The sequence below is a fragment of the Bombus flavifrons genome, chromosome 16 (assembly GCF_040668555.2).
Source record: "Bombus flavifrons isolate JBK064 chromosome 16, iyBomFlav1_principal, whole genome shotgun sequence".
Taxonomy (NCBI): domain Eukaryota; kingdom Metazoa; phylum Arthropoda; class Insecta; order Hymenoptera; family Apidae; genus Bombus; species Bombus flavifrons.
In genome coordinates, this window is record NC_138457.1 from 8095459 (window position 1) to 8111736 (window position 16278).

General features: G+C 38.6%; 1 protein-coding gene across 2 annotated transcripts in view; it reads right to left on the reverse strand.

Moving 5' to 3' along the window:
• The window catches only part of LOC138188056 (golgin subfamily B member 1), an 81176-nt gene that overhangs the window by 5758 nt on the left and 59140 nt on the right, over positions 1 to 16278 (reverse strand). Inside the window, exons 6-9 of one of the 2 annotated variants that reach the window (XM_069129459.1) lie at positions 15598 to 15698; positions 4764 to 13419; positions 3598 to 4661; positions 1345 to 1868 (exon numbers count right to left, since the gene is read on the reverse strand). In XM_069129459.1, the coding sequence (XP_068985560.1) occupies positions 1345 to 1868; positions 3598 to 4661; positions 4764 to 13419; positions 15598 to 15698 (10345 nt within the window). Of the gene's footprint in view, positions 1 to 1344; positions 1869 to 3597; positions 13420 to 15597; positions 15699 to 16278 lie in introns of both variants that reach the window. The other variant, XM_069129458.1, reaches the window with a different exon arrangement.

The following is a 16278-nucleotide window of genomic DNA, read 5'->3' on the forward strand; positions in this document are numbered from 1 at the left end:
GAACCAGGGAACGGCTATGCCAGGCTAGCAAGAGAAATGCACTTTCAGCCGGAGTTTCCATCGACTCTGAATCGTTGTTTGGCCAAATAACGAACATCAGAACGTATATTCCCAGCGTTGTTATGTGCAGATACCTCGCCGTTGGTGGGTGGAGTGACAGGCTCAGATCAATACTTAACAGGAACGAATAGAGAACCATTCAACGAGACACCGGTGTCTTGTAATTTACAGATATGATGCTGCTTCCACACTTGGCTAGAGACTCTTGACGGTTTCAAAGATTTCAGCGGTATAACGATGAAATTTGGTAGCTCGTGTTAGTGGAACTTTTGGTATGTAGGATTCTTCAAATTCGAAATTTTAGAGAATTAGGTGTTTAAAAGTTAACAAATTCTAAAATTTGAGATTTAGAAAATTTACATATTTAGAAATTTAAAAGCTTCTTAATTTTAGAGTTAGCGAGTTAAAGCTTATTAAGTGGAAGCTACCTATTGCAAATTTTGTTATCTGTAAATATGTTCAATAATATGTTTATAATTAAATTCTTATATCTTTGAAAAATCGATTCGTGATCTTAAGGACGTTTAAGGAATCGTTCGAGATCGAATGTATATGTGGCAAAAACACAAGGAGGCTATTGTTGGACGACAAAAGGAGGATTCAGTATAATGTTCATCGACGTTCAGAGGAATTCCACAATGGCAGCAATGACGTATCGATGATTCGTCGGACAAAAACAAGGAATTATAACGTGGTCGTTCAAAGGCGCAATCAACAGGTGTGGAAATGAAAAACTGGCTTTGATATTCGATCTACTGTATAAATTGCAATTTTTGTTGCAAAAGATAGACACTTCATTCGATGTATGTATGTATGTATAACGAACGATTCACTGGCTGCTCGACATCGTTCTGAAATCTCCTTTCTCTATAAAACGATTGTGAGACTGCTTTAAATATGTTGTAAAAATCCTATCGAGTATCGGTTCGAAAAACGAAACACGAAAAGGCCAATAATTGCTATTGTAAGCGCCGATGAACACCGTTAAAAAACTCAACAAATATTCTATTTACTTGCATCCATTAACAGTCAATGTTAACGTAGAATTTAATTTTTCATTTATTTTTGTATATAAAATAATCGTCTCACACGTAATGGAAAAAAATCAGTGAATTCCTATTGTACGCACTCTTTTGCATTCAGATAAACAAAATTCTCCTATTATATACATTCTGTGCATTTTTCCATTTGCCAATCTTTCATAAATGCACGAATATTCACAATTCATTAATTAACCGTAACCAGAATTATTGACAGCTTCCATGTTCTTGACAAATTACTCACTTGTGATCATGTTTTTCGTTGCTGTGCAGTAAATTGGATAACGCCTTGTCCAATAAGCCACCCAGAGAAGAATTCATTTTGCTCTTGAGTTCTGAAGAATCCAGGTTCATCTTTGCACCATGCTCCTCCTGGAGACCTCTAACATGCAAAGACTCATTGTAACCTCCATTGGACAAATTTGTACCAGACAAATGTCTCTGATCCTGCAGGGAGGAGTACGAGTTCCTCAGCATGTCATGTTCGTTGTTCTTCGAAGGATGTTCCCCACGTATAATCTCGTTACTGTTTTTCTGACCAAACGTGCTGGCTATCAGGTTTTCAGATTCTCTCATGCGTTGCTGGATCTTGTCTCTGAGTTTGTTGTTGTGCTCAAATGCAACGTCCAGACTGTCCTCGTAGCCTAGATTGTCAACTCTGGACATGTCGGGGCTGGCTGATCTGCTGGAATGCTCGCTTCGTAAGTTTCTGCAACCCCGTTTTGGGTAGTCCCTCTCTCTGGTGCTGTACATCTCTTCGCCCAGTAGCTGCAATAGAACAGATTGGTGAATGATCACTTGGAAGAATTCTGGATGCTCTTTGTATGAGAATCTGGGTACCCTATGATAGTTTCTGCTTTCTACTGGATGCTTGCTTGCAGAGTGGACCATTTGAAAACGGTGTGAGACTAGGAGTACTCTGCTGGCCTTAATTAGATATCTAAAGCTAGAGAATGGCTATCTGAATATCCAGAGAATGATCACAAAGCTATTATTTATGGTTACAAAGAAGGCCAGTACAAAGAATCTACTGTTTAACTGATCAAAAGTGAAGCTTTTGGAAGAACTTAGGACCTAAAAGTGAGATACAGAGGAATCTATACGATATCTTCAATTGAAGATTAACCAACTATATTTGCAATTTGAAATGGGCTACTTTGCAGCAATTAGCAGATAATTTTCAACAATATGCTCCAGATACTATCAGAGGATAACACATTGATCAGTAAAATTAAATCTACTAATAGATAAAATTTCTTCCAAAAATTGGTTTAGTTAGGAAAGTTGTTAGTGAGGATAGAGGATGTGGAAATTTTATTCTTGTGCAAATAATGTTAATATGAATAGGTAGTGTTAGTAACGCCAAGCTGAACCTTTTTCTATTAAAAATAAAGATTTTGCAGAGAAAAATGAATTTTAGGAAAGATATAATGCATTTGAAGATAGGATAAAAATTTGTAGAACGATTAGAGATATTTAGTAATAATGCTCAGCATTGGTTACTCGCATTTTTGTATCCAAGACATTAAAAAACATCATATCTGAAGGGACAAGTTTCGGAATTACCATACACACTAAGAAATGTCGAAGGAATGAGAGAACTACCTTTTGCATGCATACTGAGAGACATTGTCTGTATAAAGCTGGTTCATAGGTCCTGCAAACATTACCACAATAATGTATAGAGTATTCCCTTCTGAGAATTTCGTGTAAGGGTGTAATCCAGTTTATCTTAATTCTGAAATATTTACGTACCAATTTTATCCTAAAATGACTGTGATATTAAATTTAATGCTACAGTGTCATGTACCGTTTTAAAAAGAATTTTAATAATAATTTAATATTTTTGTATACATATTAATATATCATTAATATCTTTGTAGTTTGTGTAATATTTGTTATTTCATTGAATTTACTTATTATTTATGTTTAGAAAACACCCCTACAAATAAACATTCTGTAAGCATGTACAAAAGAAACTGAGAACTGCAGACAGAGCTGAAAGTTGAACTTTTTCAGCTACTACATAATATAAGATCGCCAAGCCAAGCGAATAATAAAAAGAAAAGTAAGAAAGAGACAGTGCATGCAAAGTGTAGGCTTATCAATGAAGTAGTGAATCATATATCTTAAACAATAGTAAATAAATTATGTATCCCTTCAAAAAGCTATCAACTTACCGTATTGTTTCAAATTAATTTTTTAGCAATATCGATTTTTTCAATTAGCTGATTTAATCAGCATTATGAGCAGCTGATAAGAAAGATCTATTGAGAAAAACATGCAGAATACACAGAAAGAAAACATATTGTAATTAAAATAAGAATCAAGATACTTGAATAAAATATGTTAATTCGCCATTTCTTTAAATTTATCAATTCAGCACAGATACTCAAACAAAGCCAAATCTGCCCTCCTATAGATCCTAATACCTTTATTATATCTGAAATATCCGAAGAAGCATGCAAAATTTCAATTAATCTAACCAAATACTCACCTGGTTCACGGATTCCAAAAGACTTCCCAGGCTGTTCTGGCTTTCGACGTCTCTCCACCGATCCCTGGGTCCCCTGAACCCTTGCTGCTGCTCATCCTTCCTATGGTAACCTTCGTTGTGATCCAGCTTGATCTTTTTAGCTCCCCTAAGCTCATTCTCAGTGGTGGCTTTCAACCTGGAGCAACACTCGACAAACAGCTCCTCATCGAAGTTCAGAACTTTGCCCTGTCTAGGCTTCGTGGTCTCAATCTCTTGAGGAACATCCAGAGCGTTGTCCTCTATCGCGTCAGTGGGTGCAATAGTGACTACTTCGCTCTTGTGGCTCGAAGAGGGTGATCTAATGACGATTTTCTCACCAGAGAACTCGCTGGAGCTTCTTTTCCTACTTGCAGCCTCGTTGGTAGCCAAATTTTCCTCTTCTTCTTCATTTTCACTGTTGGAGCTGGTCTCTATGGAACTTCTAGGTGTTCCACAGAACAAGGGAGAAATTCGCCTGTGGCCCATGTCCTCGTCTTCTTCACCGTCTATGTCAGAATCTCTAGTGGTCTGCGAGTTTCTATCCATACTTGGAGACCTGTTCCTCACGCTACTAGGTGCTAGACTGCTGCAACTTTGAGAAGATTCCAGATCAACAGACATTCGGCTAGTGAAGGGGTCTCTCTCAAGATGAACCTTGGTGAAATCGTTCTCCTCGTCGCCTGACTCCTTAGGATTCTTCGAAACTCTTTTCTCTGCCACCAGATCTCTCCAATCTTCCTCTTCGTTTCTACCTTTACTTTTTCTAAAACCTGTCAGCTTTTTCTTCTTGATCGCTTTCTGATCGTCTTCTTCTATGGCATCTTCCAAAGGCACCACTTTGGAAGAATCTTCGTCATAGTTGAAGGACCCATAGCCACTGTCCTTGATCGTCAAGTCAGGCTTGCCTTGATTCCTCAGTCCATAATTTGGCTCTTTGTGTTTCAATGCTTTCTGGCTCTTGTCAGCATTGACGTCAGTAAAATCGTCCTCAAAGGTCCTAGAAATTAATTCTTCTGCTCTCTTCTTGCTGAGTCTGCACTTGGTTGCTGGTAACAATAAGAAGTAATTATTTGAAGCTTCTGCGTCATGCGTTTTCTTAATATTGGAGCTGTTCTTTGATTTTGTGTGTTTTCTAGATCGATGCTCACCTTGGTTCTCATAGATTAGATTTCTCTCCTTGGCTCTGTCTGAGGAAGGGCTCTTCTTGGATCTTTTTCCAGAACGTTTCTTGGGACTAGAAGGTATAGAGGATGAAACTGAGTGTCTTTTCTTGTCGCCTGAGGAGTCTTTAGTCTTTCCTTCGCTGGAACTGGAAGATCTGAAGCCTGTTCTGGAGAGATCTGAATCGTCTTCTGACTTGGACACCCAGTCGTTCAGTACCTCCTTAACTTTGTCTGTCTTCTCACCACCAAAAACTCTGCCAAACACGCTCTTCACGATTTTGCTCTTGTTTTGTGATTCAATTTTGTCCTCATTTTCACTGTCGTCGCTTTCACTGGTCAAATCGGCGATCTTGTTCCTTATAGAAGACTTCTTGCCTCTGGATTTCCTGTAGTTGTCCTTGTTAGAGTATTTGTTGCTCCTGGACACCTTTTTGCTCGGATTTTGACGATCACTGGTGCTTGGTTTTCGACCGCTACCAATTATTGATGGAATTGCTTCGCTGTTCTCAGACTCTGATGAATTCTTGGAGTCCTTGTCAGAATCCTCCGCTGTTTTTGACGCTTCTGGCTCACATTCTTCCTCTGATGCAATCTGCTGCTCTGCTTGTTCGTCATTAGTATTCAAATTTTTGTCAGAGTTTTGGTTGTCAATTAATTCATTTGTGTCTAAAGAATTATCATCGATATCAGATTTGGTGGCTTTAGGGTCGCTATTCTCGACTTCTTGTTTCTCTTCAGGTTTTGGCTCGTTGTCAGAATCCTTCAGGAATGTCGTGGAAGACTCTCGTTCCTTTGTTTGCTCTTTATATATCTCCAATTTTTCTTCTCTTTCGAATAAAATTTGAGACAAAGGTTTGTCTGCTAGACTTGAGGATGACGAAACTTCATCATCATCCACTGACTGAAAATACTTGATTTTGTCCTCTAATAATTCAATTCTCTTCTCAGAAACTTGTTGTTCCTGTACTAATTGTTTCAAATCTGTTTCTTCCAAAGATTCTGGCTCAGGATAAAATTTATCGATTTCTAACTCCTCAACAATTTGTAATTCATTAGATTCATGATCATCTTCATTTTCTAATGTTGCAGAGATAACTATACCATCGCTTTTAGCAGAATTATCTTCCAATTGTGAATCAGGTACTAAACGCTCTAACTTTTCATTGATATCAAATGTTTCAGCATAATCGAGTGATTTTTGATCATCTGTGGTCTCTGAAACTTTGGCCACATCATTGAACACTAATTTATTCTGACCATCTTTAGATTTGGAAGAACTTTTAATAGCTTTATCTTCCGAACTGTTTTCTGTTTTCTCAAAATGTTTCTTAGCCCGGCCTTTCTTGGATTTACCATGGCGTTGCGTTTTGACCAGTTCATCCTGCTTATCACCCTCGTTATCATACATCATTTTCATACTTTCTCCTTCAAGGTTTTGTACTTTAGAAGCGTCCAATTCATCAATACCTTCAAAACTCCTTCTTTCTGCTTTTTGATCCTTGCACAAGCTTGAATTCAAGCGTTGATTAAATTCCTGTATTTCTGGTTTGGAGTAATTAAAACTTTTAACTGACTCAACTTGTATACTGCATGCACTTTCATAGTTTTTCTCAGAATTGCAATTAACATCTTCAGATTCCTTATTAAATGTGCTTGAATAGTCTAACTCGTAGCTTTTATTGTTCTCAGAATCAACTTCTTTACAGATTTCTATGCTGCGTTTGTTTATGGTAAACTTCAGACTCAAACGTTCATGTGACTGATTTTCTTCATTATCTTTATCGTCTAACTTATCCCTCGAAAGATTCTCAGTCTTTTCCTCGGAATCTAATTTATATATACTATCTTTCTCCACGATTTTGTTTTCTTCTGTTCTCAGCAGAGCATCTTTTATTTCCATATCCATATCCTGGTTTTCCTGCAGCCTGGGACCACAATCTGAACACTGTTCTTTGAAATCATCTTCTTTCATTCTTGGAGTACCGGTTTTTGATTCTGAATTACTCACGACAGAATCTTCAGATAAACCTTCTGAAACATCCTTATAATCCAAATTAGACTTTGCTTTATTCAAGTGCGAAGACTTTGCAATTTTAATGGACACATTCTCACCCAGGACAGTTACCAACGTCGAATCGGCTGAATTTTCCAACTCAGAATTATCTAAAATAATTTGTTCATCAGTCAAGCTTTTCTTCTTACTTTTTTCTTTCTTCTTTTCATGTTTCTTCTTCTTTCCAACGTCCTCCACCTTCTTGATCTGCATTTTTATAGGCGTCGATGTGGATTCTGGCTCAGGAGTCACTTGATCAGTGAGAACATACTCATCATGGCTCATATTTTCAGTGATCTTACAAATTTCTTCATCCAGTAGTTCATCTTCAAGGATGCGTTGATGGGTGGTCTGAGAATCAGTCAAAGAATCCTGTTCGAGTTGATTGTTATAGCAAGGATCAGTCTGAACTGGTTCTAAATCCTTCTGAGTAATGATGGATTCGGAAGGATTAGCTTCTTTCTGGTCATCCTTCAGCTCCAAAGACACATTCATAGCTTCATCAGCTGATTCAACTCTATTTTCGTCACTAGAAGTATCATTTTGACCAACGTCTTCCATATTTTCAGCGTCCTCCATACATGCTCTGTCTTTCTTAGATTTGGCCATTTGAAGTAAATGAGACTGAGACTGATTGTGCTTCTTTAGAGAGCTCTTCCTGGTGAAGCTGGTAGTACAAACATCGCAGAAAAATCTGGCAGCCTCCTTCGTCAACTTCTTCCTCTTCTCCACGATTAGAATTTCACCTGTCTTCTTATGAACTACCACGTAATTGCCTGCTGTTCTCTTCTTTGGCTGAAAATCATCCTGAACTTGGGAAAGACCATCCAGCTTCGTGTCCACCTTATCTTCGTTTTTCAGTTCGTCGTCTTCATATTCCTCGCCTTCCTCCTCGTCGATCGGCGTTTTAGAATTTTCAACTACCTCTTCCTCTTGTTTTTCAACATTGTCTTCTGGTTTTTCATCAAAAACTTCGTCCGAGATGACTTCCTCAACCGGTTTCTCTTGCTCAGTCGACGGTTTTGGTTCTAACTCCTGGCTAACATCGTTCTTTGCTGTCTCTTCATGCGATATACAATCCTCAATATCCATTGGGATATCGAAGTCATCCATCAAATAGAACTCAGCAAAGAAGGATATGTTTTTCTTGGCTCTTCTTTTCAAACTCTGTCTTCTGTAGGTGTTTTTCTCCGCATCGACAGATTCTGAGTCGGTCACAGAGGTATCTGTTTGCACGTCTTCTCGAGACTCGTAAAGCTTCTTCTTCTTGGAATAACGTTTTTTTCTGAAATAACTAAAATCACTGACGCATGAGGTCTCTGACAAATTATCTGCGCTTTCAACTCTTTGATTTAGGCTTTCCTGGCCTGACAAGTCCTCAGAGGACAGTTGTTTTCTCTTCGAAGATCTCGTTCTATTAATTTGTTCCGTTTTACCAATTAGATCTATGGAACCAGCAGAACTGGACCTTTCTAGGTCTACGTGTTCACGAGTCGAACTCCTAAAGCTACGTTTCTTGCCTTCAGAAGAATTTTTCTGCCAAGAACTTTCTGGCAGCTCCTCTTTTCCAGCCAAACTTCTGCTCGCCTCTGGGTACTCTGCGTTGCTTGTTTCAGCTTCTGGTTGAGAACAGTTGCTCTGAGTGTCTAAACTCTCGTCGATGATCGACTTTCTCTTATACGTTCTTTTCTTTGTGTGCTGCAACACTTCGGTTACCTCTGGAACCTTGAATGGTTCCAGACTTGCTGAAGAAACTTGTAAACTAGTCAGATCGTTGGAATTCTTGCTCTGATCTTCAATTTCGTCGATGAGTCTACTCGTCCTCAAGGATCTTCTAGGAGCAAGTTGATTCGTCGTTGTGGATTCAAGCGCTGCGGTCTGTGTGTGCATCCTGGAGTCAGAATTTTCTTGAGAAACCGTGCCTTGTGTCTGTGTTTGGTCAACTATCAAACACTTCTTCTTTCTCCCACGCTTCTTTGGCACTTTGGGGACAACTATAGGTTCTTCGAGCTTCTGTGACTCTTTTTGATCATTCACTGGAGGATTTTGAGTGACTTCTTCTTTATCCGTTGCTTGAGTCTCCGTATTCTTGAAACTAGAATCTTCTTTTTCTTCTTTCAACTGTTCTATCCTATCTAATAGCGTTACCTGCTGCGTTGCAACTTCATTTTGCACAGTTTCACGTTTCTCAGATGGTTCTTCCAAAGGCAGTTCAGGGTTTTCAGTTGGGACAATGGTGCTAATACTGAGAACAAGATTACTTTCGCATTCCTTCGAAGTCTTCTCGTCGTTTCTCGGTTGAATCATGGATTTCGTCCTGAAAGATTTCCTTCTGGGCCCTCTGCTATTCTCAGATGCTATTTCGTTTACAGAAGATTCTGTCACTTCAGTAGACTCCACTCTGAACATCGTTTCTTCTTCAGAAATTTGGCTTATTTTCTCTTCCTGTTGCGATTTCCTCTTGGAGGACCTTTTAACTGGAGATTGAATTTCTAAATATTGATCCACAGCCTCTGTAACGGAATTTCTCTTTCCAGTTATCTTCATCGAATTCTTTTCTTCGTTAGTCACTTGAACTTCTTCCTTATTTTTCGTTACACTTACACCTTGAAGTGCATCTTCTGGTTTATCCTCTTCATTTGTTCCATGTTCTTCTAAATTTTCCTTAGAATCTATCTTGAGCTTCTCAGTACTTTCTTCAGAGTTTTCAGCTGTCTTAGCATCATTAACAATCCTATTATCCTTTGCTTCGGGTTTTTCACTTATACTTTTCTCCTCACATGGTACCTTGTCCGCATCAACTTCAGTAGACAAGTCGTTTTGAACATTTTCTTTGGTAGAAGGCACTTGCTTTGATTTTTCGATTAACTTTATCACGTCAGCCAGATGCAGTTCCTCAGAGATCGAACTCTCCTCAAAATTCTCTGCTGGCTCGGAGGATTTCCTTTTATTCTTCTTTGGGGACTTCATTTCCACTGATCGTTTCTTACATTTTCTTTTCACTTTGACTTCTTCAGTTACGTCTTCACACTTTTTCTTTTCTTCTTCCATAGTTGACAAAGACACATTTGCAGAATTACTTACTTGGATCTCCAAAACAGGCAATGAAATTTCATTTCTAATAGGGCTCGTTTCAATAGAAACGGCTCCCTCCTCTACTTTTGACTCATTAGTACAAGCTTCTTTTTCTTTCAAAGAAATAGTCTCTTCATCTTCTCTCAGCAATTTAATTTCAATCTCTTCATCGGCAACTTTTCTACTGGAACTTATATTCGATTCATTTTTTATTTCCTTTTCATCAGAATTTTCTACATTAGACTGCAACTCTTTGGAAAATTCTTTCGAAACCATCTCTTCATTTTCTACAGTAACATCTGCTTTCTCCAAGTTTTTGTTCAAACTGTTAGGAACTAAACTATCCTTATAACTCCCACTAGTCGCTTCTTTAATAGTTTCCTGTCTAGTATCTCCAATCTTCTCTGTTTTTGTTTTCGCTTTCGCTTCACTCGAAGTCTCTGTGTTTTCTGATAAACCAGGCCCAACTTCGTCTAAAATACTAGTAAGTTCGTCAGCAGCTGTATCCAATAGAGAACCAACTTCACCTTCTAATAAAGCATCCTTTTGTTTAGCTATTTTTGAAACTATTTTCTCTAAGAACGATCCCTTTCCTTTCTGTTTCCTTCTGGACAGATCTAGAATAATGTCATTAGCTGGTGACTGTTCTTTGGTGTCTTTAGAGGAAGATTCAACCTTCTGAACCTTTTCTACAGATTTGTCCAAGTTCAGGTCCTTACTAGCTGCTTCTAAAACTTCAAGTTGCTTTAGATCTTCCTCAGAAATTTTCTCAGCACAAGACATCTCCTCTACTAGCTTATCAGGATCACTTGTCACTTCTAAAACAGTGTCTTCAGAAGATTTAATACATGTATCTAAATTTTGAGTCTTGCTAGTGGCATCATCAGTCTGTGGTGTGGAATTCTGGGGAAGTACGCTAGAGTCCACGCTATCCAAGGAAATCTGCATGCTCAAGACACTTGACTGAGACTCGACAGGGACGTTCATGCCCTCTGTAAGAATTCCAATTACATTATTTAAAGACCTTTTGGATGCTCTTTCTTTTCTGGGTCCCCAGGACTTCCTGGGTCTGCCAACTTTCAATTTTTGAACTGGTGCGGGTCTTTCCAATGAATTTTCCTTGCCACTGTCCATAGAATTGCTCGTCTCCACCTGTAAGTGATTTAGATTCTCGGTTACCTTGGTTGCTTCTTTGTTCTCTGAAGGATCAGATCCTTTGGGTTGCTCTTTCTCATTTCTAGTTATTTTCTCACTTTCTTCTTGCCTATCCTTCACAACTTTCGTTGCTCCAATTGAAACAGTCTCTTTATCATCAGAATTTGCTTCGTTCTGATCCATTGAATTGACTTCATCATTAACTTCTAAGGAATTATTTTTACCAGTTTCTTCATTCTTTGTTTGGGACACATCAGTGTTCTTTTTTTCAGATGTCTCATTGCTACATTTAACTCTACCTCGTCTCTTTCCAAAAGTATTCTTCTTGAAGCTGAAGTCTGTTTGTTCATTCTGGATCTCCGCTTCGCTAGTATTCAACAACGACCATCTAGTTTGCCTCTTGTCAGCAGCCTGGACAGTCATCTCAACTTCAGACTTGGTTTGACCATCAAAAGACACCTGACTGGAATTGACCAATGATTTGATCTCACTGGACATGCTACTGCTTCTCCGTCTTTTGACTGCTGTTTTCATCTCGTTCACAGCTTCTTTGATCTTGTTGGATTCATCCAAAACTTTCTCATCCTTTGAAGCAGTTTTGTCCTTTCTATCCGTGCTCCTCAGCGATTTTCTTCTTTTTGCATCGAATTTCTCTTTGTTCGTAGACGCGTCTGAGATGGATCCTGAATCCAGCTTTCCTTTTTCCAGTTCTAAATCCTTCCGGGGCTTGATCTTTGCCTGATCGAATTTAAATTTAGACACTGGTTGCCTGAGACAGCGTTTGGAAGTGGCAATCCTGGATGTCAGAGCCAATTTGGTTAGCAGGTCCTCTTTATTGTCTGAGCCTATCAACTTCTTCACCTCAAAGGGGACGTTCTGAATCTTTATAGGGCTGTCATCGTCAACAACTTTCTCTAACTTCGCCTTAGCGTTACTCCTGGTCTCCAACTTTCCTTCTTCCTTTTTCTGTCTCACTTCTTTCTTCAGACCTACTTCTTCTGTATTCTTCACCATATTTTTCTTCTCTTCCACATTTAGAATCTTTGCAGGAGCACTTTTCCTTTTGAATTTTTCTTTAACTACACCTTTAGCGCCTTCCTTAGAAGCTTCAGTCTTTGTATCGACGCTCTCCACGCTCTTATTCAAATTCTTCATTTCATTTTTTGCTCTCCTGCCTTTACCCTGTTTCTGATCCTTCTCTTCTTCCTGTAAACTGCTCATAACATCACTTTTCTCTCCTGAAACTTGACTCTCCTCTTTCTTCGGACTCTCCTTGTCTTCCAGGTTCAAACACTTGCTAATCAGACTCTTGCCACGCAGGATCTTTTCCTGGCTAGAAGCTGACGTAGCAGGAGATAGGATTGGTAGGTCATTCGTAGTAGTTTCTAAAAATTCCTCAGAATTGGATGATACTTGAACAGCTGGCTCCAACGTGGGCATCTTGTCGCTGTCAGAAGACAATCTGGTTGTCCTCTTCGGCAACTGGTCGCCGTTCTTGCACTTAGAAACTGCTCTTAATTTGGACCTAGTGATCGACGACTCTGGACTAGTTTCGCTGCTCCTTATCTTGGTTATTAAACGACCAGAAATAGGACACCTGATCTCAGGGGACTTTTGAGGAGACAGAGACTCTTTGTTAGGATTCCTGGCAAATTTTCCATCCTGGGTCCTCAGCTGTGACTTTGCCTTGATGGAGGCGTTCAAAGAGGCTACAGGATCCACCGGCCGCTTCCTCTTAGGTGTAGTTTGAATGGACAACTTGTTCTTTAGGCTGAGGGACTTCGCTTCCCCTGGACTAGCTTCTGTTCCATCCACATCTACCTCCTTCTCCACATTTTTAGGAGAAGCTTTGGTACTCTTTAATATCTTCGTACTCTCGTTGGATGTCTCTGTCTTCGTCTCAGACAGGTTCTTCAAAGCTGCTGCTCTAGCTTTAGCCTTCAAAGTTGTTTTCTTCACCTGGACCAAGCTTTTCACAGCTCCTTCTTTCGTTTTCACGTTCCTCCTTTTACCCAACACTCTGGGACCTCTGACCATCTTTGTTCTACTGCTCCTTCCGTCTGGTACATCACCTTCTTTGATAGAAGACGATCCTTCAGCCGGTTTCTCTTTGGTTTCTTTCTCCAGGTCGTTTTTCACTGAGCTGTCGTTTCGTCCTTCGTCAGGATTCTTGTCATCAGGAGTGTAGTTCTTCACCACGCTCTCGATCACGGCAGAGATGTTGTCGATCCGACAGCGATTCCGTTGGATCGACTTCGCGTTCTTCAGCAGTTTGTTCCTCAGGGCAGCTTTGTTCCGGGACATTCGAGAGGCGCTGGAATTGTCGCCGACCATTCGTGGTCTCGTTCTGGATTGCACCTGTACAAATGGCAAAGCCTTCGTGGTATTGTGTGTGTGTGTGCGCGCACCTCGGTGAGTGTATTTTTTCTGTGCTCTCTACGGAAGGTTAGGGGAGTTTTTTTTTTTTTTTTTTTTTTTTTTTTTTTTTTTTTTTTTTTTTTTTTTTTTTTTTTTTTTTTTTTTTTGCAACCTACGGAATCAACTGTTCCCGTGATTTATGGAAGCTTCTTGGGCAACACGTCACGGGTATTATTATGGTGTATTTAAGTTGAGCCCTATGGGATTTGCTACTTTACTTTGAGCATAGAAGTTTTTGGTTTGTGGATTCTTTTGTTTGAAGAAGTAACTAAGTATTGTTTTAGGTCTGTGATTTGATAATCCTCTAAATCTGAAGTGTTTGAAAATTCAATGCTAACTAGAATAATTAACTCCGAGATCTTTTTTCTAAATCATCTCTTAATAACACAACAAATTCTTCAACAAAATCCTTGTATCTTTGTACCGAACGCATTACAATTTACAGTGCTTGTATCCTGCAAATAAAACCCTTAAGGATTTCTACTTTTATCTTAACAAATTCTCGTATCTCTCAGCATAAAAAGAAAAGGAAGAAAACACCAAAGTTTAATGCTTTGAATACTTACCAATCCTAAATTCTCAGTTCTAGTCCCTAAAATTCCTATTCTGTATCATCAGTACTGTGACTGATTTTAAAATTAAAATTAGTACCTCCAGCAGTGCTCTTAAAAATCAATCCTAAGTATTTCTAGTTCTTACAAAATTTCTAATGGCTTTTTAACGAACAAAATAGTACAATTCTAAAGCGTGGTAGATCCTCACCATCCCTGGTGGTAAAATCCTTAAAACCCCAATTCCACATCAATAACACTATACGTAACATTGTACATTTTTCTCTTCCTGTTGCTCTTATCCTAATAAAAGTCACTCTCGAAATTCTGCGCTTGTTCCACGGTTGGTCGATTCGAATTAGATGGAACCAGCGAGACTTTCCAAATGTCATAGTTCTTGCTTCGACAAAAATGCCAAGGGAGTGTCCATAGACGGGTCAATCGTGTGCCAGTTTTCTAAGAGAGCACGAAAACCATCTTGTCGGTGTGACTACGTGGCGTATCCTCCCTATGTGTATATGGGTCCGTGTGTGCAACGTGCGGACAACCGTGTTGGCTAATCAATACTCCACTTATATCCGTGTCGTCCAGCCGGAGCCGGTCCCATGTTATTGCCTTATCATTATCGAGTTTCATCTTTTTCGCGAGGATTCGGGTCATCCGCTAACTGGAGCTGTTTGCGAGCTGCTCGTTTACCTAATTCCAACCAGTCGCCGGTCTGTGCATGCTTTTTGGGTCACCGTGTCTTACTAGCTTCTTGGCACAGAGCATGCATTTTTTGCAAATTGTCCTCTCAAGACTCTTTCTTTTTCTGACTCGGCAGCTTTCTTTCACGGTCAGTAGGTCCTCCTCCTGTCTGTTGCATTATTGCTCACCACTTACACGTGTGTTTCCAGCAATTAACTTGCGTACTTGAAGCTTCAATCTTCCCCCCTTTTTTTTTTTTATTTTGATTCGAATTTCTCCACAATTTTGAGATTCTCGTCGTCGAAGCGAAGAACTTCTTTCGTTCATTTCTCATTTCCTATTTGCCAATTTCATAATTGCTGATAACTTATGTTTGCAGATGTGTGATTAAGTAGCGATTAAGTTACGTATTTGGTATCTGAATTCCTTCGTTTTTAGCTTCCATGCGAATTTCTATTTCACAGAATTTGTTTACTTTTCAGTGAAAAAGGTAAGGCAGAGGCTTTTCTAATTTTATAATTACTGACCGCCTACTTATGTGTTTAACAATTAAGCTTCATATCTGCGATTGAAAGTGTTTTAGCTTAGATTTGAATTTTACAGAGATATATAAAGGTAGATCGAAGGTTTTTGTTTAAGAATTTAAAGGAACTTTATTTACTGTTGCTGTACTATTCTTCTCTAGTTGATAATTATATTTCCAGATATCTCAACTCTACTTCATTTGTGTGTCAATTAATATGTATGACAATTAATTCTGCTTAGTATGAATAGCACGTGGATGATGATTCCGGTGTTATTCGACATTAAAACCACATGAACACGAAAACTGAACATCTAGGATGAAGTTAATTGAATTGTTCAAATATTCAACACTTACAGTACGTAGTCTACCCTGGGTCCGCACCGTATTGTCTTGCAGTACTTTCCTGGTTGCCCTTTTAGGGGGTAAGTTGGCTAACATCTTTTGTATGCTCTCCCCTATGAACAGAAAAACAGTATAAAACATAAATTAAGTTGTACAGTTTAACGTTAATTTTTCTTAAACATATAACGTTGCATCACTTTGATTTAAATTCATTTATCTGTCTAATTTCACAAATTTTATAACTTACTTCTTCTATACAAGAATGATGCTACAATATATCAATTATTATATATATATATATTATTTATTACAGGTGCTTCATGAAAGTTTCATTAACATTGTATCATTAATAACGTAGTTTACTTGGACAGTAACTCATTGGTTATTTAATTCCAATCATTGGGGATTATTCATACATAAAATCGTGTATCGTAAAGGCTATCTAGTATAGTGGCTTAACAGCTTATCAATCACTCAATTAATGTTTCATTATATCTGCCTGAATATCAGCTGCTTCTTCTTTAAATACGGGGTGTCCCAAATTTTGAAAGCATAGCATATAATTAAAAAGAATTTTGAGGAATTAAAATTCAATAAGAGTTGGCAAAAATTGCATACTTTTGATTATGTTCAATGTTTGCTCATAACTCTTTAATGAAGCAGTTACATGAAAGTTGCATATAAAACATTTTT